This window comes from Lepidochelys kempii, chromosome 8 (genome assembly GCF_965140285.1).
Source record: "Lepidochelys kempii isolate rLepKem1 chromosome 8, rLepKem1.hap1, whole genome shotgun sequence".
Taxonomy (NCBI): Eukaryota; Metazoa; Chordata; order Testudines; family Cheloniidae; genus Lepidochelys; species Lepidochelys kempii.
The window spans coordinates 96,681,513-96,709,295 of record NC_136387.1 but is presented as its reverse complement, the minus strand read 5'-3'; the positions used below and the strand labels follow the sequence as shown (position 1 = coordinate 96,709,295).

Sequence of the window (27,783 nt, the reverse complement as noted above, 5' to 3'; positions counted from 1 at the left end):
TTCTATGAATGTGAACCCTCATCTCAGTTTTACTTGGATTACTGCCCATCAGCTACCCCCTATTTCACTGACCGAACCAAGGGAGGCCACAAGCCACAAAACTGCGAGAGGGGCAGCGTGTCGCATGCCTGGTGCTCGAGGCAGCCGCCCCCTACAGCAGCGGGCAGATTACACCGGGCTCAGGCCCCACCGGGTGGATGAAAGCCCGGCCACGGCCGGGAGTAGGGCCCCCGCTCCCTGCACTGGAAGGAGGCGGGACCCCTTGCAGCGAGCCGGGAGGGGGTGCAAAGCTCCCCGCGCCGCGTAGATCTCCTCAGAGAGGGGCTCAGCCCGCCCGCGGCGCCAGGGCGGCGCACGGAGGAGGACGGGCCCACGCCCCAGGGCGGCCTTTGGCCTCCGGCAGCGGCGGGTGTGGGCAGGCGCTGCGGGCCGGAAGGCGGCTACTGAGCACCAGGAGCGGGCGGGGTCGCAGTGAGTGAGGCTCGGTTTGGAAATCATGGCGACTCGGCGGCTGCTGCTGCTCTCCCCTGCCTCCGGCCTGAGGGGGACTAAGGCCCTGGGCACTCCGGCGGTCCCCGGGCTGCGGAGGGGCTACAGCAGCGCCGACTCCTCCCAGTACCTGCACCGCAGCATCGTGCCCACCATGCACTTCCAGAAAAGCCTGCCCAGGTAAGGCGGCCGCTGCCCTCTCTCCCCCGAGCCAGAGCGCCCGGCACCCCTCTGAGCCCCTCGAGCCGGGGACCCCCCGCATCAGAGCTCCCACTTACCCTCTGGTCCCCTTTTCAGTCCCCGGGGATCCTCGCACCAGAGACCTTGCCCCCTTCTGAGTGCCTCACCACCAGCCTAGGGATCCCCACACTAGAGAGCTGGCCCCCTTCTGAGCCTCTCACTGCTGCCCCAGGGACCCCTGTGCCACAGACACCTGCCCATCTTCCTTTGAGCCCCACAACCACCCTGGGTCCTTCCTCTGAGCGCCCCCTCATCACCCTTCCAGCCACTCCACTCTGGGACCCCCTACCCGACCCCTTTTGAGCCCCCCATACTAGGTAAGGGAGTCCTAGGCATCCTTCTGAGCCCCCAGAAACTGCTCCCTCTCTGCTACCCCTCCAACTGCATTTCCCTCTGCTAAGAAAACCCCCATCTTCTTTCCCCTGCCCAGCTAAGGGAGCCCCTTTCTCCTATGATTGCTGGCATGTAATGCCCATTTTCTCCTTTGTCTAGGTCAGTCCCTTTCCCCTGGTAAGGGAGTCCCATGTCTCTACGTTTCAGAAATGGTGACTGTGGGCTTTAAAGGCAGCAACATTCTTCCACCTCAGAGAGGAAATGCAGTCTGTAAAAACAAACAAACAAACAACAACCCTGCTCTAATGCAGAGTGGGCAGCCCTGTGCTATGGGTGATTAAATACACAGCTTAATTGCTGGGGCCAGCTTTCTTATGGTGAACAACAGGTTTTATGACTCATGGTGAAGCCTTAATAGCAGCTACTAAGTCAGGTCTACTTTGGGAAACTACCAGTACACAGCAGGTGGTGGGGTCAACAGACCAGTCAGTATGTATTGGTTTCAGATTGCTCGCTACACCCCTAATGAATGAGGTTTGGTATGTGCTGAAAGTGCACAAGACCAAGAAGGGTACATTGTCTTTGGGATGGGCTACAGTATATTATATAGGTGAAAGGTTATTATTGCTAACAGAGGGAAGTGACTTTGATCTTTGCTAGTAGTATTCAAGTGCATACTGCCAGTTTAAAAATTATAATCTAATTATAACCTGTCTCAAATCTCTTATCTACCATTGTTTAAGTAACACACATGATTATTGCAAAGGAAAGGGATTAGAGAAAATAAATTTCCTTTTTTCCCCCCAATTTGTTTATTTTATGCATTGGACAGCACTTCCTGTATAGTTAACTTCATTGTTTCATTATACTGTAGTTAGTTTCCCCGTTTGTTTGTGTGGCTCTTTCACAGAGCAACAGGGGACAAAGACACATTTTTAAAAAAAAAATAGAAATATGGCAGTAAAAACAATAAACATCAAACTATGTGTGAAGGAGATATATGCACAAACGTTAAAAAGTATTAATCTCGTTAAAAGGTAAAATAGCTTGCCCTGTAACTAGGGGAAAACAGCTTTCATGTTTAGGCTAAGATGAGTGTTGGAAAGAAATTTGTTAGAATTTCCACAAGGAATCAAAATACAGAAGCCATTCTATGCCTAGCAGTATATAAAATTATGGAAGATGATCTGTTAGTTGGCTACTTGTAAAACAAGTTCCTGTTTTTGTGTCATGCTTAATTATAAAAAGAGCATAGGAATTAACTTACAAACAATATGGTATTTTAAGAATCTTTACTGTCAGAGCTTTAACAAGAACATTTTAGTTTGCTTTTTTTCTCACCCCATCAGGTTGCCAATTCCCAGACTAGAAGATACTGTTAGGAGGTACCTGAATGCCCAAAAGCCTCTCTTAGATGATGATCAATTCAGGTATGGATACACAGAAAACCAAACAATGCTTCAGCGTACATCAAATCTTCCACTCCAACACCTACATATTAGAAGATGTATCTTTTTTAAAAAATGCCTGGTGACAGCATTTTGACTGTCTGATTGATTGTTTTAGGAAAACTGAAGAACTTGCTTGCAGCTTTGAACATGGAATTGGAAGAGAATTGCATGAGCAGCTGGTTGCTCAAGACAAGCAGAACAAACGTACTAGTTACATCTCAGGTAGGAAGGTTTACAGTGGGATGAAGAAAAGACTCATTTTGAAGAGAAACTTGCTTGATGACAGTCAGCTTATAATGCTGTGAAAAATAGATTAAAGTTTAAGCTCCTTATTATTGTTTACACTCAGAACAAGATGTGAAAACTCCATTTGACAATGTCTGAGCTAATTAGAAGACTGTCTCTGGTGGAAAAAAGAGGGCACTTCACAAAATGTTATCTTTAATATACCGAATACTTTAGGATCTCTCATTGTCACCTAACAGAAATATCAACCACAGCAAGATTTCCTCAAAGACATTTTCATTTGGAAGAAAATAACTTAAACCAGTACACTAGCAAAATATAATAGTAAAAAAAAGTGTAGTATAGGAAGAACAATGGTGCTATCAAAATCAAAGATGGAGGGCCTGCCACAACACTCTTTTAGTATACAGACTTTTATTAAAGTGAGCAAAAGATTTGTTTCTGTGCATATAATCAGAACACATTGGTGAAAAAAACATTTGCTCAGTGGTATACAGTATCATTTTTTACTATAGTCCACTCTGACAGAATGCTGTGTATGCTGTAGTGCAGGGGTGGGCAAACTTTTTGGCCTGAGGGCCACATCTGGGTGGGGAAATTGTATGCAGGGCCATGAATGTAGGGCAGGGGCAGGGGGTTGGGGTGCGGGAGGGGTGGGGGGTGCAGGAGGGGGCTCAGGGCAGGGGGTTGGGGTGCAGGAGAGGGTGCAGAGTGTAGCAGGGGGCTCAGGGAAGGGGATTGGGGTGCAGGGAGGGGTGCGGAGCGTGGGAGGGGACTCAGGGCTGGGGGTTGGGGTGCGGCAGGGGGCTCAGGGCAGGCCAGGACCCCGGCTGGCAGCAGAGTGCCACTAAAAATCAGCTTGCGTGCCCCCTTTGGCACGGGTGCCGCCGGTTGCTGACCCCCTGCTCTAAAGCTAGTAACCTCTCTAAGAAAACTAACCCAGGTCTAGTTACAGTCATGAATCTGTTTGAAGGTGCTTGCTTGGAAAACTGAATTCTCAGAAAAGTTGGGAAAGTTGACTGAACAGTGGGGGATGGAAGAAGACACTCCCTCAGCCTTAAAAAAATGCAGAGCATTATTGTTTTAAAGAACAAGAAAAGGAAAGACTCAGAAAGAGGAAGACCAGAATAAAGAAAAGGAGAGAAAGAGAGAACGTAAGACAAAAAGGAGATGAAACTCAGACAGAGAGAGAAAGAAAAGAGGGAAAGAAAAGCAAGAGAAAGCATGTAGCTTTTAGGTTAGTGAATTTTTTTTTTTATTCATGTTACTTCCAATGGCTTTCAAATGTAAATGATTATAGTGTTCGTGGAAGGCAGATGCTGGGTGTACAGCAATGGAGACTGAGAGAATATATCCAGTACAGCACAAGCAGCAGCAACAGTGTAATCTTCTCCCCATACTGTCCTGCCATTGTGCTTCAATCCTTGCTCTTTGCTGAGGCTACCAGTAAGGGTGCCAATGGTGGCAGTTTACCAGACATGTATTTGAATTGCACTGAGAACCACCAACTTCTCGCATAGGCCAGCTTGATCAGTCTTTTGATAATGACTTTCACTCGTTATTGCCATCCAGTCTCCCAGTTACATCCTGTATTTCCCTGGCAGATAGCCCACCTAAGCTTAATGTTGAGGGAAAATGTGGCAGATTATTATCGTTAACTGGTTTTCTTGAGCATTATTGTGTAAATGGATTGTGCCTTTTTAAATTATGTGCTGCAGCTACAACCGGCCCTTTCCCCCCCCCTTACTTTCAAGTCCTGTTCATTTTTTTTGTTTCCATAAATGTAACAAAATATAATTACTCTTATGAGGAGGAAGAATGAGTTAAGAGGCTTATATACCATGGTGAGGAGTGGGTTATAAAACCCTACTTGTATGCTAGCTAGTCTTTCACCTCTGGAAATGTGGACTTCAAATTCTGATTTAGGTCACAGCTGAAAATGAGTGTGGTTTTACTGAGTCCCCAGTGGGAATTAGGGATTGCTGCAGGGAAGGAATTCAGAAGGGAAGAAGACAAGACACAGGCAGAAGAAAGTGAGAAATAGAGAAAGGAGGATGAGAAAGGAAGGGAAATGGGACAGAAGTAATGGTGGTCTCAAAGGTGAGCATGTTTTCCCACTGAGTGATGCAACCTAAAGGCTATGCTGCATTCTAGATCTTGGTGCAAAGCTCCCACTGACATCAGTGGGAGGTACATTTCTGATTTGGTGGGAATATGTTGCCCTAATGTACCCCAGTCCATGGATTGTAATTAAATACAGATAGTGGAGGTCTGTACTGAATGACTTTGACTTGTAATATAGCTGGTTCTAAACAGTGCTTTCACAATTAGCCAATTTTACCTGTATTAATCTATTTTTCAACTCTCCATTTTTAGGTCCCTGGTTTGATATGTATCTAAGTTCACGTGAATCTGTTGTTTTGAATTTTAACCCATTTATGTCCTTCAACCCTGACCCAAAAACTGAATATAATGATCAGCTCACACGAGCAACTAACATGACTGTTTCTGCTATGCGTTTTTTGAAGACCCTCAGGGCTGGCTATCTAGAGCCAGAGGTTTTTCACCTCAATCCAGTCAAAAGTGACACTCAAACCTTTAGGAGACTCATCCGATTTGTGCCTTCATCTCTCTCATGGTTTGGTGCCTACATGGTCAATGCATACCCCTTAGATATGTCTCAGTACTTCCGGCTTTTCAATTCCACACGATTGCCTAAGCTCAGTCGAGATGAGCTTTTTACAGATGAAAAAGCAAAGCACTTGCTGGTGCTCAGAAATGGGAATTTTTATGTATTTGATGTCATTGATAGAGATGGGAATATAGTGAAGCCTTCCGAAATACAAGCACACCTGAAATACATACTTAGTGACAACAGTGCAGCCCCAGCCTTCCCTCTTGCGTATTTACCCAGTGAAAACCGAGATATATGGGCACTACTGAGACAGAAGCTTCTTGATAATGGTAATGAGGAAGTCCTCCAAAAAGTGGATTCTGCTGTCTTCTGTCTATGTTTAGATGACTTCCCCATTAAAGACCTTGTGCACTTGTCCCACACCATGTTACATGGAGATGGTATTAATCGCTGGTATGACAAATCCTTTAACCTTATCCTAACCAAAGATGGCAATGCGGCCGTTCATTTTGAACATTCCTGGGGAGATGGTGTGGCTGTGTTAAGATTTCAGAACGAAGTGTTTAAAGACAGCACCCAGAAGCCAGCTGTCACCCCACAATCTCAACCTGCTGCAGTTGACTCTTCCAGTGCTGTGCAGAAACTCAGCTTTAAGTTGAACGATGCCTTAAAAGCAGGAATTACCAAAGCCAAACAGAACTTTGATGCCACTATGGACACCTTGACTCTTGATTTTATTCAGTTTAAGAAAGGAGGCAAAGAGTTTTTAAAGCAGAAGAAGGTAAGTCCTGATGCTGTGGCTCAGCTTTCTTTCCAGATGGCTTTCCTTCGGCAGTATGGCCAGACTGTTGCCACATACGAGTCTTGCAGTACTGCAGCTTTCAAACACGGTCGCACAGAGACCATCCGTCCTGCCTCCATCTATACAAAGAAGTGCACGGAAGCTTTCGTCAGGCAACCTTCCAAACACACCACAGAGGAGCTTCAGCACATGATTGCTGAGTGCTCAAAGTACCACGGCCAATTGACAAAAGAAGCTGCTATGGGTAAGTGTGAATGTCAGGTCATGGTGATAAACATTCACATTGCTTCACAAAATGAGTCTCATCAGCTTAGTTGCTCATTAATGCTAAACTTTTACAGAAGTCTCACTTAGCGTAATTTAATCTCGCTGAAGGTCCTGTGTTCATCAAACTTTGTAGAATGCCAAATAATAGCAGTGCTTTCCAGGTTAAAAAACATATTGTCCTTGTGACATTCTTCTTAAGAAAGGAGTGTGTTTGAGTTCCCCTTATTTGCTTCAGGCCCACACACATCAAGATTTTTCCCATCCCTTAGATAAATTGCTGTTATACTAGCCCACACGTGGCAGCTATCTGAAGCAACTAGCTGATGCCCCGGAGAGTGCAACACAAAGCAGGATTTTGGGTTGCTTCATGTATCTGCCTGCAGGTGGTACTGAGGCCACTGTGCAAACTGGCCTTGGTTCCTTCTGCTGCACCAGTGATAAATTTTCCCAAGTGGCTCTATCTGACCTGACCCTATTACATTTTAAAATGTCAGAATTAGAGCTTGCTAATTTCTTCTAGATTTTTAGTAAAATATGTAGCCTACAGGGCCTTGTCCGATTTTATTATTATCTCTTTACTGTTGGTTCAATAGCCTTTTCCTCTGTAGTTCCTGCCATTTGGAACACCCTACCTCAGACTCTTTTAAAAGTAATATGAAAACATTTATTCCTTTTTCAAACCTCATATTTTCATCTTCTCCATTTAACTTAACTATTGTTAAAAACCATTTTTATTAATATTACAATAGTGCCTATCTGTCCCAGAGATCATGGCCCCATTATAGTAGCTGCTACATAAATGAGTAAAACAGAGTTCCTGTCCCAGAGAATGGATGCGCTAAAAATGCATTGCAATTTCCTTCTGTAAAGCATATTACCATAACTTGTAAGAAAGCTGCTATAGAAAAACTCATGTAAGTTTTGTGACTTTGAAGGGGTGTGATATTTAGTGTGTAAAATAACTATTTTCTGTAGAAAAAGCAGTGATTTCTGTAGTATTTTGTATTTTAATGACACTGTATAAATCCATGGTATGCCCATACCTTGACTACTGAGTGCAGTTCTGGTCACCCCATCTCAAAAAAGATATATTAGAATTGGAAAGGGTACCAAGAAGGGCAACAAAAATGATTAGGGATATGGAACAGCTTCCATATGAGAGGAGATTAAAAAGAAAGGGACCGTTCAGCTTAGAAAAGAGATGACTAAGGGGGGATATAATAGAGGTCTATAAAATCATGGATGGTGTGGAGAAAGTGAAAAGGGAAGTATTATTTACTCCTCCACATAACATACAAACCCAATTAAATTAAGAGGCAGCAGGTTTAAAAACAAATATAAGGAAGTACTTCTTCACACAACGCACAGTCAACCTGTGAAACTCGTTGCCCGGGATGTTGTGAGGGCCAAAAGTATAACTGGGTTCAAAAAAGAATTAGATAAGTTCATGGATGATGGATCCATCACTTGCTATTTAGCCAGGATGGTTAGGGACACAACTTCATGCTCTGGGTGTCCCTAACCCTCTGACTGCCAGAAGCAGGGACTGGATGATGGGATAGATCACTTGATAATTGCTATGTTTTGTTCATTCCCCTGAAGCATCTGGCATTGGTCACTGTAGGCAGACAGGATACTGGCCTAAATGAACCATTGGTCTGATCCATCATGGACATTCTTATGTGCTTATTTTAACAGGTCAAGGATTTGACCGGCATTTGTTTAGTTTGCGTTATTTGGCAGCATCAAAAGGTATCCCGTTACCTGACGTCTACCAGGACCAAGCGTATGCTCAGCTTAATCACAACATTCTGTCCACAAGCACCTTGAGCAGCCCAGCTGTGAATATGGGAGGATTTGCTCCAGTGGTGCCGGATGGCTTTGGGGTAGCCTATGGCGTGCATGATGATTGGATTGGCTGCAATACTTCCTCTTACCCAGCCAGGAATGTGCACGAATTCCTCCAGTGTGTGCATAAGTCACTGGAAGATATTTTTCATGTTTTAGAAGGTAAGCATATCAATAGTTAGGCACAACAGGGCTGGGATACTTTTTTTTTTTTAATGCACAATATAAAATGTTTGGATCAAGATCACTTCTGATCATGTGTGGTTGAATGTGGAAGAATGTTGCTAGTGCTAATTTACTAAGCATTTTGACTGGGATTTTCAAAGGAACCGACAAGAGTTAAGTGACCAACTTGGATTGAATTTTCATGGGAGTTAGGCAGCTTCTGAAAATCTTAGCCATATAAAGAAATTAAGTGCAGGCTCCTCCTGCATGTGATATTTAGGAAATACTTAATTCTGATATTATGAACTGGTATGTAATGGATTATAAAATGTTCTTAAAATATACGAGGTATTAAATATTCATTACTAGAAAGGAACTTTAGTATTGTACTGATTAAACTTGAGCAGTTAAGATCTACAAGTGTTCATGTTTACAGTGGGAATGAGAAACTACATTTGAACAATGTTGTAACATCTACAAAAGTTGTATTTAAAATTAAATACAATGACCAATTGTAAATCCTGCACATGTGATATGCTCACTTACTAGATCTGTCATCTTTTTTAAATTTGAATCAGTGTCTAACTGTACCTCTTATGTTGGAACTATTTCCAATGTAATGACTGATTTAAATGAAAACTTGAAAATGTGAGACTTTAACAATACCGAAAACCATAATCATGTGTTAAATCTTCAAACTGTTAAGAAATTGGTTGGAAAATGATGTTTAAATAAAGCTACCTATGACATGGTTGAAAAAATGTTTTCGTAGTATCTCAGGATTAGGGATTTGAGAGTTCCTAGTGTGAAGAGTTTATACTTTTAAAATAAGCATAGAGAGGCTGATAGAGGAATAGTCAAATGCATATACTTTTTAGATATAGTTGACACTTTATAAATTAAGTTTTTCTGTTTGTAAATCTGCCCTATAATCTGTTATGTTCCCCTGCATAAGCCTGTATCTTTAATACAGAAAAATCATTTCTCATTAGCTTCTCCAGAGGCTAGTGCTGCTTTTCTTTCCCAAATCTCTCTCTCCTACTGTGGAGAAGGAATCATCATCAGACATTCTCCTTAATGACTATTTCCTACCTCCTCTAGAACTCTCCAGACTTCTTGCATGGCACCAGGAGTATCTGTTAGAACCTTTCAGCCTGTTTGCCAAGGTATTGGGCTTGAGGTGGGAGACATTCAAGGAGCTTTCCAATAGGCACAGTAGAATTTCCTAAAGGACAGCAGCAATATCTACTAGATTTATTCAATATCTTGTAACTTTTGATGCCAAGAATCTGATGTGACACCCAATGCAGCAGAGTTCATACAAAAGACATAAGAACCTTGGCCCTCTAGGAGTGCCCCATCCCGTCAACTGCTGAGATTCTTAACAGTACTGTCACTGGCTCTTGCTTTGGGGCTCTATCTTTTGCATTAGCTTCAGCCTATCAAAGAAAAAAGTTTGTGGCTGCTCTAAGAGGGAAAGTATCTCTGTGCCTCAGCCCCATCCCGTCTATTTTAAATGCACAAAAGACCATTTTCTTCCTTGTTAAACAGCAGTGGTTCCTTTCTCTGCTGCCAGCTTTTCAAAATAGCACTACAAGTGAAATGGATGGTTTTTGTCCAGTTCACAGCTGTGTGACCAGTACCAAAACTTAACATGGCGGCAGATGGTATATACCAAGTTGCAGGGTGCTAGGACGGGTCAGGAACCTTTGAGAAGTGGCATGCCAAGTCTTCATTAAATTTAAGGTTTTGCATGCCAGGAATAAATTTTACATTTACAGGGGCCCCTAGACTGGCAGCGGGCTGAGTGCGGCCAGCGGATGGAACCCCAAACTGGCAGCACGCTGAGCCGCTCAGCCCGCTGCTGGTCTGGGGTTCAGTCTGCCAGCCGGGGTCCCAGCCACTGGCCCTGCTCAGCCCGCTGCTGGTCTGGGGTTCAGTCTGCCAGCCGGGGTCCCAGCCACTGGCCCTGCTCAGCCCGCTGCTGGTCTGGGGTTCAGTCTGCCAGCCGGGGTCCCAGCCACTGGCCCTGCTCAGCCTGCTGCTGGCCCGGGGTTCCGTCCATCCAGGCTGGCAATGGGCTGAGTGGGGTTGGCGGCTGGAACCCTAGCTGGCAGCAGAGTGCCACTAAAAATTAGCTCGCATGCCACTGACCAGACTCCTATCAATCAATATGTAGCAGGGCTTTTTATCCCTCTGCAGGCTGCTACTACATCATGTTCTGCACTTACTTTGCTGTTGAGACTTTGAATGATTATTTCCTGGGGCTGAAGAGTACATTTGGATTTTGGGGAAAAACCTTACAGAACAGACAGGGAAAGATGAGGGATTTTTACGAGTGGGGTAAGGTATTAATAAATTCAAAACTTCTGAAGTACTTGACTGTTTCCTTTAAATGAAGATGTCAGCTCTATTCAAGAGGGAAAATATTTGCATGCTGAGTGGGGTAAAAAATTGACTGTGTAAAGATCATTTGGTTTTCAGAAGGTAGTTATACATAATGTTTTAGCTTAATGTTTGTAATTTACATTTAACTAAGTTGTCATTTAACATTTGAAATACAAGTCAAGTAGCAGGAAATAGCTATTTCTCAGAAGGTAACAGCAGGTTTACTTGAACTATTACAAGGATGCACTTCTGGCTTCAAGCCTGAACAGCTGCAATTACCTAATATGCTGATGATCAAGACTGAAAGTTATTTATATAATAGGGTATTTTGCCCATAATAAATCCTTCCATATTGTCTTTAACCCTGAGGAAAATTACTAGTATACGTTGTGAAATCTTAGTCTCCAAAGGGCCAATGTGTTAGTCAAGAAATATAGCAAGGCCTTCCACTATTAGGTTTGGCTGTCCTGAGTTCATCTGAGTGAACTGCTTGAACACAACCAATCAGACTGGTGGAAAATGACTTTATTAGTCAGTCTTGGGACAGCAAGTACAACTCAGTTGATATAACATTTGATTTCTGAAGTACAGCCATGCAGAAAGTCACTCTGGAGGAACTTCTATAATAGCTATAGCCCATTACTTGGTCAAGGTGTCAAGATTTTATTAAAAGCAGTTTTAGCATTTTATAAACTTATGGGTAACTTCATAGATTCCAACAGACTCCTTTATTTTTTCATCATAGTCATTCCAGTCCTGTAGGAATTCAAATTTTACAGTATTAATACAAAACAGAATGGGGTAGTATTTAAAATCACAAATTGGAATATCAATTAACCTTATCAGCATTCCAAATTTCAGTTCCGCACTTTCTGCAGAAAGTGTTTATGCCCTTAACCTGTCCAGTTCTATGTCCAACAGAGGTGAACACCGAACAAATTAAATTAGCGTCAAGCTTCTAAGTAGTTTTAGCTTAAGGAATCAGATTTTCTGTGTCTGAAGACTGTAGCCAGTAACAGACAAGCCAGCAACCATGGGGCGTGAAAGGATTATTTACAGTACCTATTCTGGTGAGTCAGACAAGCCAATCTTCCTGTCATGTGGAATACCAAAGAGAGGAACTGAGCTTGAGAGATTTGCTCATGGCCAATGAAGATCTGGAGCATTTATGGGCTTGTCTACCTAGAGACATTGTGTTTGACACAGCAATAGGTCAAAATGCACTATGGAATTTTTAGTGTGCAGTAGCAGGATGTGCATGCCTGACTAGTATCTGTAGTTCACACCCAGCCTGCTGTGCCCTAAGTCTCTGTGCACACAGACCCAAAGAGTCTTATGCTGAGCTTTAAAGGAGACTGCACATCACTATTCAACACCTGGACGAGTTCTCAGGAGTTGCCCCAATAGTTTCAGAGCAAAAGAAAACCAGTGCCCCCATAATAAAAATCTCCCAGTTGATCAAGAGTCCATGATTTGGGGGTGTCCCACATTTTTTCAAGAGCAAGCTGCAATTATACCATGACTATTCAAAATACTGAAGATGTCCACGCTTAGACACTTCCAAATAAGTACCCTGAGGTGCACACTAATGCTGAGCACTCATGTTTGGAGGTTGTTTCCGCCTCCACTTAAGATTTGTGCACGCACACCCCTCTAAAGCACAGAAAGCCATACTTTAAATGGGTGATTGCTATTTCTGGGGCTAGGGAAACTGAGGAAAAATAAGTTGTACCTTTTCCAGCAAGTTTATTTCACTAAAAGGTGTGCCAGACTCTGCACCTTCAGCAGCAAACCCAGCCTACAAAACAAGAATTAAAATAATTTAGGTATGAGTTGTAATAAGTTAAATATGTTTAAAATAGTTCAACAAACCAGGTTATCCCGTACAAGTATTTATTTTAGTGGAGCTAGCTGTCTTACAAGTGGGTATAAAGAGTGGCCAAACTATTATGTGACCTATGGTTTCAATATAGGGTATGACCCTCTGTTTAATAATCAAGGAGAGTTTAAGCCTGACTGTTCATGCCCAAGTTTTATTTTTACATATGTTCGATTCCAAAAGGATAAAATGGCTGTAGTGTGGTTGTATCTACTAGCTATAGGAACATTACTAAAACTATACAAGTAATATTGTAAAGCAAGGAAACATCAGTTCTCCAGAACACACCTGTTTTTCCTGCAAATTATTTTTTCTAACTTGTTTTTTCCCAAAAAAATCTCTATGGCTTCACAGGTTTCTAAGTGTATCCAGTATGTCTGTTAGCAGTGAATGCATTAGATTAAAATTGTCACCAAGATATTTCAAGGCATTTTAGAAACAGTGTACTCCAGTTTAATAGCAAGATAACAATGGAAAGCAAGAGAGGAAAAAAGACAAGTCTTCAGTTTTGGTTTAAACAGCATGAGAACCCAGACATCTCTGGCAAAAGGGGCCAAGTGTTTGTAACTATCATCACCCCGTGTAGTTCATTTAGGTATGGAGGAGTCAAGCAAACTACCACGAGGAGGAGAATCAGCTAGATTTTAACTGTAACCAGATTACTCCATCCAAGCAGCACAATTTCAGAGTGAGATCTGCACTGTTTTGTCTGCAATAACCTACCCTTTCTAGCAGAAACTGACCTGACATAACGACACTTAAGTCTCCACGGGTGAATGGATGAGTGTGCCACTGCTCAGGCAGTCTCGCCACTCCTCCTCCCCAAACAATGACACTAAAGGAAATTACTAGGGAATAAAGAGATCAACCAAGGTGGTGCAGTTCTGGGATCCAGCACATAAAGCAATGGATGCATTTCCAAAGAAGGTACAGAACATGCTCACATTTTAGGGTTCACACTTGGGGTTAAAAAAAATTGGTATTTAAATTACAGATTAATGTTTTGTTGGTCAACAAAATTCCTCAAGAATTTAAGAACAATGACAGAAATTAAAGGATGGTCAATGTAAGAAGCCTTCCTGTGAGCTACTTGGATTCTTTTTATTTTTAACCAAGTAAATGAACAACTGGCTATGGTATAAGGAAAATTCTTTCCTGGTTTTGCAAACAAACGCATATGGAACTTGCTTTTGGATTCCTTGTAGACAAATCCCCACTAGCTACTATGAGAAGATTGAGTGTACAAGGAATGTGCTCTCTGGCCATAAATTTTAAAGTGTTTTGGGATCTGCGAAAACCTAAGAATTTAGTCATACACATCCCACAATGCGTGACAAATGTCAATGGGAGTGCAGCCTTTACATGAGCAGAATCACAAGCCCATGGGGGGGGGGGAAAGGCAGGCGGGGGGAAGAAAGCAGTACAAAGAGAAGATGCATCTCCATCGGCCACACTACAGAACTGCAACAGAGCAAAGAATGAAAGTGGAAGGGATGCAGAGCCAACATCACCCAGTACACATTTAACAGAGATCCATGGAACATTAAACCATGTGACAGGCTGTTGTAATTCCAGCAGAACTTACTCCTGGGGGAATTCATGCGCCCCACAGATTTCTTCGCTTCCCTGCATAAAAATGACTTTCTGACAGGGAAGCAAGGGAAGCTGCAAGAGCAGTCATGCACCACTCCCTTTCAGTGCACATACATAGTTTAAGGCACCTGGAGCCGGTGGAGAGATAAATCACCCTAGGGCTGTGGACACCCCAGCCATGCTAGTCCCGGCTGTGCTGGAGGCAGGAGAGGACAGGACTTCTTCTTCCCCCGCAGTTCCTGGGACTGTATCAGACCCTCCCTCAGGAACCTCCCCCAGCTGCAGGAAGCTCAGAATCCTCCCCTGCTTCCTGCCCCCATCGCTCCTCAGCTGTGGGGGGGGGAAGAGATTACTATACAGGGAGCTGCTCCCTCATCTACCTAACCCCTGTGTCTCCCATACCCAGACACCCCTGCCAAGCCTCACCCAGTACATCCAGAACCCCCCTAGCCCTCCATACCCAAACCCCACCCCACTGAACCTCAACCCCTGCCTCTGGAGCCCCCCTGCACCCAGACCCCCTTCCTCTGGACCCCCAGCCCTGTACCCAGACCACCCCCCACTGAACTCCTTGCACTCAAACCCCCATCCTGAAGAGCCCCAGCACCCCAAACCTCCACATCCAGACCCCCATGCCACTGACTTCCAACTAGCTGCACGCAGGCCCCCACGCCACCAAGCCTCACTCCCCCAGCACCCAGACCCTCCGCTGAGCCCCAACCCTCTTCACCTGGAAGCCCCTGCAGAGTCCCATTATCCCTGTACCTGGAAACACCCCCAACAAACCTGTGCATCCAGGCTCCTCCACATCTAGGACCCCTCCCCACCCAAAGCTGCCTGCACCCAGATTGTCCCACACAGAATCCTCTCACCCCACACCACCATCCCTCCACACTTGGCTCCTGCCTGGTTGAGCCTGCCTGCCCCGGCGCAGGGCCCCAGGGTGTTTCTGGGGCAGGCCCATGCCTTGTGCTGTGTTAGGTTCAGGTGCAGCATCACCACGGAGTCCGTGTCCTGCGAGTGGGGGAGCTGCAGGGTGATCTCTCACCTTCGTGCAGCCAGTGGCTTGTGCTCCCCCTGCCACGCTGGAGCCTCTGCATTTATTTATTGACAAATATAACTTGCAGAATTTTAAAATATTGTGTACAGAATTTTTAATGTTTTGGCACAGAATACCCACAGGATGCCTTACAGTTTGTGGCATCACAGTTGATACTCTAATTTAATCTCTGCTAAACGGCGCTGAGTAATTAAGTGACTTGTCTGCCCTCTGCTGACTGGCTAAGGAGCAACAGTAGCTGAAGCTTAGAACACACCTTACAAACAAAACAAGAATTCTTATCACCCAACTTTTCAACATAGTGAATCATGCAGTTATTCTGCTTACCACTATAAAGTGTCATTTCTGTCACAAAGCAAGGGAGCTACAGTTGGATGAAAAGAAACTTTGTAAAGATGCATCTATTTTTCATCTGGAGGATAATACTTCTGCGGGGGGGAGGGGGGTGACCATACAGAACTAATACAGGTAAAGAGGCATATATTGGCATTTTTGATAGACACATCAGCTCAGGAACCTTAAATGAAAAGCATAATTGTAAGTTAAAACTAAGAGACTTCTTACCAAGTAAGAAACGTACAAGCATCTTTATTAGATTTTTCTCCACTTGGTAAACAAAACAAAACAAAAACAATACATCCCTGGGATTTTCCAAGGGGAAAGATTTTCTTTTTGTCATGGAGGGACCTAAAGGGTATTTTCCCCTTTAAGACTGTAGTGAGAATTCTGGTGACTGTATGGGGAGACAGACAAATATCAATGGAAATAACAATCCTCATTAACTTCAGTAAGTTTTAATTATATTTATTAAAAATAATTTTACATTTTTATGACCTATTCTATTGCATTGCTGTTTATAACAGAACTCAGACTTGAATTTTCCCCTCCCACATATTAGAAAATGACCCAGAACAATAATAAATTTAGTACAGTGTCACTGCAGGAAGGATAAAGCACAGGTTTTCATTAGTCAGTCTACGCAATTTACTCCTAATCCTACTGGAATAATATGTTATATATAGCAGGGAGTTAGCTTATGTAGACCATGACCAGACACAAGCAAACCAATAGCTGACAGCAGGAGGAGAACTGTAGATTCCAAGGCCTGAAGGGACCATTATGATCATCTACTTTGACCTGTATAATACACACTATCACACTTCCCCAAAATAATTCCTAGAGCATATATTTTAGAAAACAATACAATCATTATTTTAAAATGATCAGTGATGGAAAAATCTACCACAACCCTTCGTAAATTGTTCCAACAGTTAATTACCATCACTTAAAAATGTATGCTTTGTTTCCACTCTGAATTTATCTAGCTTCAACTTCCAAGCCTTTGGACTATGTTATACTTTTCTCTGCTAGATTGAAGAGCCAATTATCAAATATTTATTCCCCACGTAGGTAGTTATAGATCAAGTCACCCCTCAAAGTGAAGGTTAAGCTAAACAGATTGAACTCTTGGAGTCTAATTAAAAAGGCATGTTTCCCAATCCTTTATTCATTCCTGTGACTTTTCTGAACCCTCTCCAATTTATCAACATCCTTCCTGAACTGTGGACACAGTATTCCAGCAGTGCTTGCATCAGTGCCAAAAATAGTAAAATAACCTCTCTACATCTACTTGAGATTCCTCTTTTGTGCATTCAAAGAGCACATTAGGCCTTTTGACCACAGCTGATCCCCAAATCTTTTTCAGAATCACTGCTTCCCAAGATAGAAACCCCATCCTGCAAATATGGCCTACATTCTTTGTTCTTAGGCATATAACATTTAAACCATATTAAAATGCATATTGTTTGCTTGTGCCCAGTTTACCAAGTGATCCTGATCAATCTGTATCAGTGACCTGTCTTTTTCATTATTTACACCATTTTTGGGTCATCTGCAAACTTTATCAGCGATGATTTTGTTTTCTCCTAGGTCACTGAAAATTGTTAAATAGCACAGGGCCAAGAACCAATCCCTATGGTACCCACTAGAAACACCTGCTCAATCATGATTCCCCATTTACAATTACATTGTGAGACCTATCTGTTATTAAATTGATTAAAACTAACTATGTGCCATGTTAATTTTCTGTTCTAGTTCTCAAAATGTTGTGGGGTACCAAGTCAAACACCTTACAGGAGTCTGTCCAAGTATATTGCATCAACACTAGTACCATTATGAACCAAACTTGTAATCTCATTATAAAAAACAAGATATCAAGTTAGTTTGACAGGATCTATTTTCCATAAACTCAAATCGCCATTTGTTATATTACCCTCCTTTAATTCTTTATTAATAGAGTCCTGTATCAGCTGCTCCATTAGCTTATCTGGGAACCATATCAGATTGACAGGCCTACAATTATTCAGATCATTCTATTTAACCTTTTAAAATATCGGTACAACATTAAGCTTTCTTCCAGTCTTCTGCATCTTGCCCAGTTTTCCAAGACTTATTGAAAAAATCAACATTAACCATCCCACAAGCACGTCAGCCAGCTCTTTTAAAACTCTTGGAGTCACATTATCTGGACCTGCTGTTTTAAAAAATCTAACTTTAGTAGCTGTTATTTCACATCCTCCTGAGATACTAGTGGAATGGAAAGAGTTATCATCATCATATATTATATCTGTTTCCCCCCATACAGAATAGAAATATTTATTGAACACTTGTGTATTTTTTGCATTATTACTGATAATTCTACCATTTCCATCTAGTAAGGGACCAATGTCATGGTTAGTATTCTTTTTGTCCCTCATATACCTAAACTCCTTATTGTCCTTCAGTCTCCTAGCTACAATTTTCTCCTTGTGTCACTCTGCATCCCTTATCAATTGTCAACAATTCCTAGTTTGATTTATATTAGTTACTATCAACTTCCCCTTTCTTCCATTTGTTAAATATTTTTTCCTGTGGTTGCCTTTACTTCCCTTCTAGAAGTAAAGAGCTGCCAAGCCTCTTTTCAAACTTCTTTCTCCAATTTCTTGGTGGTCAGCTTCTTTCTCCCTTTAACCTGGGGTACTCATATTTCCCAAATCTCTCTGTCTAGGAATTCATCAGCTTCTTTGATTCTCAGTAGCAGCTCCACTTGCCCTTCCAGTTCAAGAATCTTTTCTTCCAGTATAGCCATCAACTTGCACTTCGTGCACAGTAAGTCCCTTCTGGCTTCAAGCAGGAAAGAAAACACGGTATATCTGTTGCAGGTCACCACCACTGTTACATCACTGGCTGTCTTGAAATTGCACATAGAGCTGATCCTGGAAGGAAAGCTCTCCCCCCCCACAGCTCCCTCTGAAACTTTTCTGTTAGTTGCCTTAGTCTGTCGCTCTCAACATTGCTAGCAAGTGACTCGAAATCTCTCTGCTTAGCTCAGCTCGGCCCCTCCCCATCAGGGAGCAATTAACCAATTCAGACTTCAAGCAACTGGGCTGATCAACGTTCCAAGGGTCAGAACCACTCCACCTCACCAAGACACCAAACAGACCTGTTCCAGCTACTTACTCAGGGGCCCAGGGCCCAGCTACACAGCCTGTACACAGAGAACAAACAGCCAGACAAACCCACAGATGGACCAAACACACCAGTCACCAAGTCTCACTACCGCCAAGCAAAATCCATAGCTATCCCTTCTGAAACTCTCTTACCTGTCTCAGTTTACAGCTCAGAGAGACCCTTTAACTCAGTATTTTCAGCTGTGTTTTGCAAAAGAGACTACTGATGCCTTCAGCAAGTCTTGCTCTGCCTTTCAGTCTCATTTTGTTGTGGATACACGTCTATGTTTGTAGAGATGGATGAACTTCAGAGTTTGGTTGAGCACAGCAGTCAAATACTGAACAGTGTCCAAAAATCAGGCTGTACCCTGTACAGTAGCCCACCCAGACCTCTTCTTCCCACCAGTGACCCCTAATTAGGCAATCCAAGATGTGACTGCTTTAGGACCCCTCTCCTCCTCCTATTGCCCTACTCTAAAGATCCACCAAATGAATTCACATCTTCAGTGCTCTTACACTGAAGGTGGACTTACAAGGTACTTCAGGGGGCACAGCTCCAAAGAGTGAGTAAATTTAATTAGGTGAGTAGGATGAGGTAAGAAAGACAACTGCAAAGAGGGGAGACTATTGGAGAGTCACAGATTGTTCCAAAATGAGCAGTGCAATTCTCAAAAGAGAGGGTGCTGCGTCAATCTAGAGTTCAGCAGAAAAAGACACCTAAGAGCTGTCAAATAAATTAATAAGAACTTGCCTGTGGTTGAAAGTCAACTGGCTCAAGACCTCGGCACTCAAACTCCACTACTGTCTTAAACTTCTCACTGTCTTCAGCCTAGGATTGAGTCAGAATAGCATTTAGTTTTTACCTAATGAAAGGGAAATAACACCTTTTAGTCTAGGCATAAAATGCAGTAAAATTTTTAGAAGCAGCATGACCAAACTCTGGACCAAAAAACTTTGAATTATTTGACATGGTTAATAACTAACCAGAATTTCTTTAACTTAGAGACTGGTCTGGGGAAGTCTCTGAGCCCTTCAAAGGTAGGCTCTCCGAGACCAGGGTAAAACTAGTACATATTCGCTTAGAATGTGACATCAGTGCCTGATGTTGACTGTGAAATATTTAAACAGATGATTTTATATTTGAGTGAAGCAGAAGGGGCAAAGCAAGTTATTAATTGGCTCTCGTTGTCCACATTATTTAAAATATACTTTCCCAAATGCACAGCTTCACTTTTGTAGCATCCAGCATCCCATTTGCGGTGTTTCTCTATCAGGCGATACCTGGATATTTTTTCCCCTGTACTTCTGGGAGGAACATGATAGCAAAAATTGGGAAGCCTTGTAATAAATTAACATCACATTACTAATGCTTATTTCACTTACATTTGCAATATCATAGAGAAAATAAACTTACATTATAAGGCTTGATTGTGTCTCTTAAGATATCTAAAAGAGAAGGGGGTAGAATAAAAAAAACCTGCAAATTTTCCAGCCCTTAACACAAACCCAAGAGCCCTCCCTCCAAACACTGTTTATTCAAAAAAAGGCCAACATTTCTGGGGACTCCATCAAAATCTAAGACCCTGTTTTTGCCATGGCTACCAAGAATTTCATCTCCTGTTTTGCTATTTTGTTTTCCTCTTAAGGAAGAAAAAGCAATGCATACTCTTGTGACATGGCTTTAAGGCTCCAACCATACAACTGTGGCTCATACAGCTCTTCCAAAGTCAATGGGAGGGTTGAGTGCAAATTACTTACAGGATTGAGCCCACAGGATTCCATTACTTGTGTCTAATTCCCATAAATGTAGATTTGGGGGATAGTCACTGCAGCACAGACTTTGTAAATACCTTCCTGTATTTTAACTAGCTTATCACTGTTGTATTTATTCCACAGGAAGTGCCTTTCATATCAGACACGTTTTTAATACCAGTTTCTCTTTTCCTTCATGTTACTGCAGTAAGTATTTACATGGATATAGCTTTACAACATCGCAGCTCAATCCCAGGGGGGAAAAAAATCTAATGTGGGATGGCTATGAAATGGGCAGAACTTTATATTAACATCCCAAGAACCATGCCAATGCAAACAGCTGGCAGCTCCTTGCATGAAACTAGTTTCTAATATCTTGAGAGGAAAATGAACACTTGACACAGACACTTGTGTGGATGCTCTTAATTTTCCAAATACCAGACAGGCTTTTAGATTTTTGGGGCCCAGTCCAGAAATTCTTACTCCTAAAACTAGTTCCATTGAAGTCAATAAGTATATTTGTGCAAGTATAAGGGTCTCAGGATTAGTCCTTATTTTTGTGAAAACAGTTAAGTGATTAAGAGACAATGAATGGGACTATTTTGGTTGGGAAGGCAAAGGGCACAGAAAATATAATAAAGGATGAGTCAGGTGTTCCTTTTTACCCTTCCCCCATAATACAAGTATGAGAGACCACACAATGAAAGCGAAAGGCAAAAAGGCTTTAAAAAGATAAATGGAAATATATATTAATGTAATAGATAATCAATCTGTTTAATTCTCTGCTATAGGATGATACTGAGGCAAATAAATTAATACAATCTAAAAAGGGTTAAAAACACTCATATAAATAAGAACAGCTGTAGGCCAGAGTTACAATGGCAGTAAATAGTTATGTTGGGGAGTAGATGATCACCAACTGCAGGGCAGAAAAAAACCCAACAACTTTCCTTTCCATAGTAAGATACTGATTATTTATGGACATTATGGGGGGCTTTCCTTAAGAACCATCCACCACTGGTCAGACACTGACTAGATGGACCTTCTTCTCTGCTCTGTGAATCCCTACAATAACAACAAAAAGATAAAATTTGATAACTGAAAGAAAAAATGTCTAGCAAGTACAGAAATTACCCAGGAAACTCTGAGCTACTTCTGTTACTTTTCATTCTTCTCTTAAAAATAATTGGCATCCCATTTTTTCCCAAAAAGGTTAACATCTTAAATGTACACTCAAACATAGTGCTGCAAAGTACAGTAATTTGTTTCCAAATAACTTTATAGAAGAAAAGCAAGCATTTTAAAAGGGACACCATTAACTTCAGAATCATGTTTCTGTTGGAAAAATTTGAACATACTATTGTTTTAGCACCTACCGTTACTAAAACTAAAGTTGGCACAAATTAATTGTTTTTATTGTTCCAGTGTTTACACACTTTCTGTATTTGCATGTGTAGTCAGTCTCATTCTTTTGTTGATGGTCAGCTGCATTTCCTGTCTCATGCACAAACATGAGGACAAACATATTGGTGCAGGGGAAAGTAGACCCTAAAAACCACTGTTAAAAAGCTACTTATAACAGAAATTCAGGACATACTGTTTAAAAGGTGCTCTTTTAGAATGTTTTCGTAAATTAGTTTAAAAAAATCAAGTTGACAGAATCCCTTAAATCATGTGAAAGAGCCTACCAATGGAATTCTCTCTGGAGCACAGCTTGCATTTCTGCACCATAGTGGCACTCCCTCTGCCTCCCTTAAGAGGAGCGCTGTCCTAAAAAAATTACAAATGGAGCCATCACTTTGTGTCAGTTTTTTTCATGTTTTAATTGAGCAGCCAAAAACCTCTGTAGCGACAAAGTAGTTTTTACAAGGACAATGGCAAACTAACAATGATTTTATATATTGTAAAGGGAAGACGGGTTTCTTTCGGGACAAGGAATATTTATAATTCACAATACTATGGTTATCAAGGAATAATGTACATTATATTCTAAATTTTAAATAATAAATTATTATTATTTTTACATTATTATTATTACAATACAGACACATTCTATCCATTCCATAGGATATTTATTTAACCTTCAACCAGTGTGATTAGAGCCCTGATACTGCACACTATTGTCCCTACATGCAACAAGTTGCAGGACTGGGGCCTGCAAGGACAGAGAAGAATGGTCTTGTGGTTCAGGATGAGAGTCCAAGGTTCTAATACCAAACGAGACCACAGACTTCCTGTGTTACTTTGGGCAAATCATGTCACCTCTCTGCCTCAGTTTCCCCATCTGTAAAGTGGGGATAACACTTCTCTATTTGAATTCATTAATGTCATAAGGCAGTCAGATATAGTGATGTGCATGACAGAAATGCTATAAATAACACCAGTACCTTGCATAAATTAATTTATCATCATTATTCCCCTTCCCCCCCTCAGGTTATCTAAACTTCCATAAAAGTTGTTTTATCATTAGCAAAGAGGAAACGTACTACTGGCAAAACCCTATTGTAATACCACTTCAAATCCATTTGCTTGGCTATGGAAACTTACTGGCTTTAATGAGGGGAGGCTTTTCAAGAAAGACTTAAAAGAATAAGCACTGCCACCAACCATTCTTATAGCACATTTCATTAAAGGATCTCAAAATACTTTGCAAACAAAGTCTGACAGCACCTCCGATGTAGATAATTATTCAAAGGCTGCTTTATACAGCATTTAAACTAGCATATTCCCCATTTCTATTAAAGTCAATTCTACATAATATGCACTGCATTTTTTGGTTTCTTTGTTTTTAATGCACACCTTGCAGTTTGACAGCTTACCATTAATTGCAGGTATTGCCATTTTTCAGAAATCTCACCGCAGTTCCCACATTTCATCTGGAAAAGAAAAACATACATTAAAGAAGTTAGTAAGCTGATCAATAAAATAGCTCAAGCCATTCTTAGACTTAAGTTTAACCCTTTTGTAGTTGAAAGGTCATGGGATAGCTGCACCTAAAGAATGGGGGGCCAGAACCTCAACTGGGGTCCATTTTCATAGCTCCATTAGCTTCATGTGAGCGATGACAATTTACACAAGCTGAGGATCTGTTCCAGGGAATCTTAGGTAGAAAGGAAACATTACATGCAGGAGCCAATAAATAAAGCCAGGAATAATACATCCCACCAGTTTGTCAACCAAGCTAGTTTTCCACCAATTATACTTAATTAAAATCATAACCACAAGAGAGAGGGTGATGGCTGTTCTATGGACTGAGGAATAGCTATGATTTTTCTTCATCGTAACAGATGTATGTATGTTTACATTAAAAGATCAAACTGTTACTCAACTTCGAGAAAGTGCTTAAACTTAACAAAAACGAACAAACAAAAACAACCTGCACAACTTTCGGATCAAATATATTCTTCTTACTTTTATTTAGATTACAAAATGAACCATGCTTGAAATGTGCCATGATACCACTAACATTGTGCATATAACCAATTGGATACGGGCAAAACTACATCTTAGATGGCAATGAAATACCACAATGATCATAGTACAGAAACCATTCTACAGTGGTTTGCACTGCAGTGGTATCCATTAGATACCAATAATTTGTGTAATGGAAACCTGCAATACCACTGTAGAATTGAATGCAAAATATCATGCAAAAAAAGCCTGTGATACAAAACCATGCAACTGGAAATCATAGAAATGCAGGTCTGAGAGGTCCCCCTGCTGATGCACATTTACACAAGTCATTCTAAGTTTCATGGGCAGTGGGGAGACTAGAGGACCTCTCGAGGTCCCGTCCAGACCTCTGGTTCTCAGTCTCATAGTTTTATATCATTTTTATTGCATGATATTTTGCACTGGGTTCTAATTAGCACTACAGGCTTATACTGTAAAAACAGAATTACTGGGGCTTTTAAAGTAGACTGCGTTTCATGGGGCTTTGGCCGGCACTGCAAAGGGGTGGCACACTGCGCGGCACTGCACCCTCCCCTGGCCCGCCATACCTTCAGGTACCAGCGAAAATCTTCCCCCACCGGTCTGAGGTTTGTAATGTTTTCCAGAGTAGCCTTCAGCTGCAGCCCGATCTTCTGTAAAGCAGGGGACGGGGGGTCAGAGTCAGTGTTACAGCCAACGCCACCCCCTCCCCAGGCGCTGGCAGCGCCGCGCCCCCCTTACCCACCCCCATGCTGAGGGCCTGGCGCGCAGCGGGTCCGGCTGTAGCTGGAGGCGCAGCCCGGACAGGCTCAGCAGCTGCCCCCCAAGTCCCGCGGCGCAGGCAGCTGGGCGGGTGCCGCCCTGGGGGCGGGAGCGGCGCTACCAGATTCACCGACTCCTGCTCCCTCCCGCGAGAGGCCGGCCACCAACTCTCGCGGTAGTTGGCGGGTTTGGTTTTTTTAAGCGACTCCTCTCCTTGTGAATTGTTGCCCTTAGACAAAATGGTCACCTCATTCCATGCCTTTCACGAGGACTGAAGCCGGAGCTGCCCTTAGCCAAGATGGCCGCCATCTCTTACTTTGGATGGGACTAAAGCCTCAGTTAAGATGGCCGCAAATTCCCTAAACTCTGCCGATAGTAGTGAGGCTGCCCCTAATAATGATGGCCGCCATCCTCCATCGTATTTAAGGACCAGGCTGCTCTGGTTTCAGAGTAGCAGCCATTCGCAAAAAGAAAAGGAGGACTTGTGGCACCTTAGAGACTAACCAATTTATTTGAGCATAAGCTTTCCTGAGTGTTAAGGAAAAGTTAGCACATGTGACTCCATTTTGGTTTGGGGCCCACCATGTCTAAAAGCAAGCACATCCTGCACCAGGAGGAGTGTTCCTTAGACGCTGCATCCCTGTAAAAATCCTCCTCCTTGTCTCCAGCCTGCCTTGACTCCCAGTATCTGTTTTTTGTCAGTCTGTAACTCCCTATCTCCTGGCCTTTGATGTGAGGCCTCCCATCCTGATAATAAAAGTTACTGATGCACGGTTTTAGGACCATGCTGTGTAATTAACATACTGGTTTAGCACAAGGAATGCACCAAGCAAGGATAGGTGTAGATAAGAAAAGGGTTTGTTTATTGGCTACGGTTTCCGATGCACGAGGGCAACATGCTTTGCTAAAAAGTATATAACCTTTGTATAACCTGTATTCGGGGTCCCCTCCTGGTTAGCAGGAGGGCACCACGCTCGAGCGTAATAAACTTGATGTTTTTTGGGAACTCTGCAGTTGTGGACTTTGTTTATGTGCCTCAGCCTAGATTCGAACAGTGCGTGTCCTACCAGGTATAATTCGCAGCAGTTGTGTGCGTGTCCTATCAGGTATAATTCGTAACATGAGCTACAGCATCCGATGAAGTGAGCTGTAGCTCACGCAAGCTTATGCTCAAATAAATTGGTTAGTCTCTAAGGTGCCACAAGTACTCCAGGCTACTCTCTCCCTCTCCTCGTCCCTGTGGCTCGTAAACTAACCAGGGAAAGGTGGGGAGATAGGAGGAAACCTGAAGCGGTTGCAAGGGCATATGTGGCGCCCGTAAGAGAGTAACGAGGGCAGAGCAGATGGTTGGTTCCTTTTTCTCCCACAGGGTGATCGCTGGAAATAATACATTGGAACCTGAACATCATGAACTCAATGTACCTTTTTATGGGATAGTATTCATGCAAATTACTTCCCAAATTGCTTTGTAGAGTTAGTTTCAAAATTAGGGCTAATTCTGGTTTCTGGGTATAGTGTAAATAAAAAGGTGTGCATAGGAGAGTTACAGGGGAGAGATTGCTCCACCCACAGGCAATCAATTGGGGCTCTCAACATCTCTCTAGTCATTATTAGCGTCTCCACTCTGGAGACTTGTATGGGCTCATGAATTTGGGAGATCAGGGGAACTGAATAATGGCCTCCATGGTCACATTTCCAAATCCCTTTGCTTCTAAGAGATCTTGTAAATAATTTGAGGAAAAACGGTGTTCTGATTTTGGTTTGAATTCTGGTTTAAACACTGTAATTTCTGGAGTATTTAAAGAATGCACAGAAGTAAGTTTCCAGATTGGCTCCTCTTTCTTGGTAGGATGATGTTAAAGAAAGGGTATGTCTTCAAATAGAACACACTTAACCATAAAGAAATTTCTAAAGATTTGAGGGCTGGTTTTGGGTCCTGCAGAGAGCATTAGAATGCTTTAAAAAAAAAAGTTTAAAATACCAGTTCTAATTACTCCTGTAACCCTTCTGCCCGTCAGAGTTGGCAGCAACAAGGGCCGGGTTCAATATCTAGGGGTTCCATTCCAATAACACAATGCAAACCGGCTCGAGCCCCCACCCAGTGACCTGGGACAAATATATACCACCCCCGCTGGGCGCCTCCAAGAGGCAATACTTCCCCTCTCGCAAGCACATAGTCTGAGTGTAGCAAAAGCCTTTTAATAACAGAGAGAAACAATGTGGCATTATGTTGGGGAAACACCACCAACAGGATTCATAACACAACCCATGAGCAAAAACAACCCCACCCCAGGCAAATTGGGGCATGCCCTTTTCCCTTTGGTTCTTGAGTCCAGCAACCCCAAAAGTCCAATGCCCCAAAAGTCTCTGTCCCTGGTCAGGGCAGCCCCAGAGTTCGAAAGTTTATCGGCGGAGCTTTACCTCCCAACCTGGGTGGAAATGGGACGGGGGTAAGAGGCACCTTACGTGATCTGAAGCTGACCGCCCCATAGCTCCATAGCGGCGCTCCGCTCCGCCAGCCGCCCCACAAAACTCCTTCACGCAGCTGCGCTCCGCTCCGCCAGCCGCCCCACGAACTCCTTCACTCAGCTCCACGGCCCACAAGCAGCTCCTGCCATCCACACACTGCTCCGTGTCGAACTGCTTCACCAGCCGTCCCGCAAACTGCTCCACAATATATCTTCAGGCTCCCCCACTACTTAACACAACACTCAGTGATTTCAGCTCTTAGGTGAATTCAGCTTATAGTAGGGGAGCCCCAGTGCTGGTGCACTGTCAGCCCAAAGTGAGCTCAGCAGCCTATAACTAGACTTCTAATGAAATCAAAATTAGCTCTGATATTCCACAGTGGAGAGAGGAGGAAGTGCAATCAGCATGTAAGGCCCTCACCAAGGGGCCCATACCACCAAGTATTAATACTTGTCCCCAGCCTCTCTCCATTCACACAGTTTTG

The 27,783-nt window shown here is 42.7% G+C and overlaps 3 protein-coding genes across 7 annotated transcripts in view; 1 reads left to right on the top strand and 2 right to left on the bottom strand.

Annotated features, from left to right (window-relative positions):
- SLC1A7 (solute carrier family 1 member 7) overlaps positions 1 to 984 on the bottom strand; it is a 95,149-nt gene extending 94,165 nt beyond the window's left edge. The window contains exon 1 of the mRNA XM_073357664.2: positions 768 to 984. The gene's annotated coding sequence lies outside the window, so the exon portion shown is untranslated. The remainder of the gene's footprint in view (positions 1 to 767) is intronic.
- On the top strand, positions 171 to 9,467 carry CPT2 (carnitine palmitoyltransferase 2). Of its 4 annotated transcripts, XM_073357657.2 has the most exons (5): positions 171 to 669; positions 2,412 to 2,492; positions 2,629 to 2,735; positions 5,136 to 6,440; positions 8,162 to 9,467. In XM_073357657.2, the coding sequence occupies exons 1-5, from the start codon at positions 497 to 499 to the stop codon at positions 8,491 to 8,493; spliced, it is 1,998 nt and encodes a 665-aa protein (XP_073213758.1). In that variant the 5' UTR covers positions 171 to 496; the 3' UTR covers positions 8,494 to 9,467. The 4 variants fall into 4 exon arrangements, with proteins under 4 accessions (XP_073213758.1, XP_073213762.1, XP_073213761.1 ...); XM_073357661.1 differs by lacking the exon at positions 171 to 669 and adding an exon at positions 2,863 to 3,181 and having other exon boundaries at positions 2,414 to 2,735; positions 3,849 to 6,440; XM_073357660.1 differs by lacking the exon at positions 171 to 669 and having other exon boundaries at positions 2,414 to 2,735; positions 3,849 to 6,440.
- On the bottom strand, positions 6,228 to 27,783 carry CZIB (CXXC motif containing zinc binding protein). 2 transcript variants are annotated; one of them, XM_073357671.2, is made up of 9 exons: positions 27,297 to 27,783; positions 24,638 to 24,721; positions 23,456 to 23,512; positions 22,325 to 22,406; positions 20,299 to 20,330; positions 19,636 to 19,713; positions 12,597 to 12,662; positions 10,855 to 10,913; positions 6,228 to 6,315 (listed from the first exon to the last, which is right to left on the bottom strand). In XM_073357671.2, the coding sequence occupies exons 1-8, from the start codon at positions 27,318 to 27,320 to the stop codon at positions 10,887 to 10,889; spliced, it is 450 nt and encodes a 149-aa protein (XP_073213772.1). In that variant the 5' UTR covers positions 27,321 to 27,783; the 3' UTR covers positions 6,228 to 6,315; positions 10,855 to 10,886. The 2 variants fall into 2 exon arrangements, with proteins under 2 accessions (XP_073213772.1, XP_073213771.1); XM_073357670.2 differs by lacking the exons at positions 6,228 to 6,315; positions 10,855 to 10,913 and adding an exon at positions 11,369 to 11,620 and having other exon boundaries at positions 27,297 to 27,781.

Coding starts and splice junctions, on each gene's coding strand:
- CPT2 (XM_073357657.2), top strand. CDS start 497: ATGGCGACTCGGCGGCTGCTGCTGCTCTCCCCTGCCTCCGGCCTGAGG. Junction 2,493..2,628: donor TTAGATGATGATCAATTCAG/GTATGGATACAC, acceptor TGATTGTTTTAG/GAAAACTGAAGAACTTGCTT. Junction 2,736..5,135: donor ACGTACTAGTTACATCTCAG/GTAGGAAGGTTT, acceptor CTCCATTTTTAG/GTCCCTGGTTTGATATGTAT.
- CZIB (XM_073357670.2), bottom strand. CDS start 27,320: ATGGGGCGGTCAGCTTCAGATCAC. Junction 23,513..24,637: donor ATTTTCGCTGGTACCTGAAG/GTATGGCGGGCC, acceptor TTTCTTTTCCAG/ATGAAATGTGGGAACTGCGG. Junction 19,714..20,298: donor ACACAATCAAGCCTTATAAT/GTAAGTTTATTT, acceptor ACTCAATCCTAG/GCTGAAGACAGTGAGAAGTT.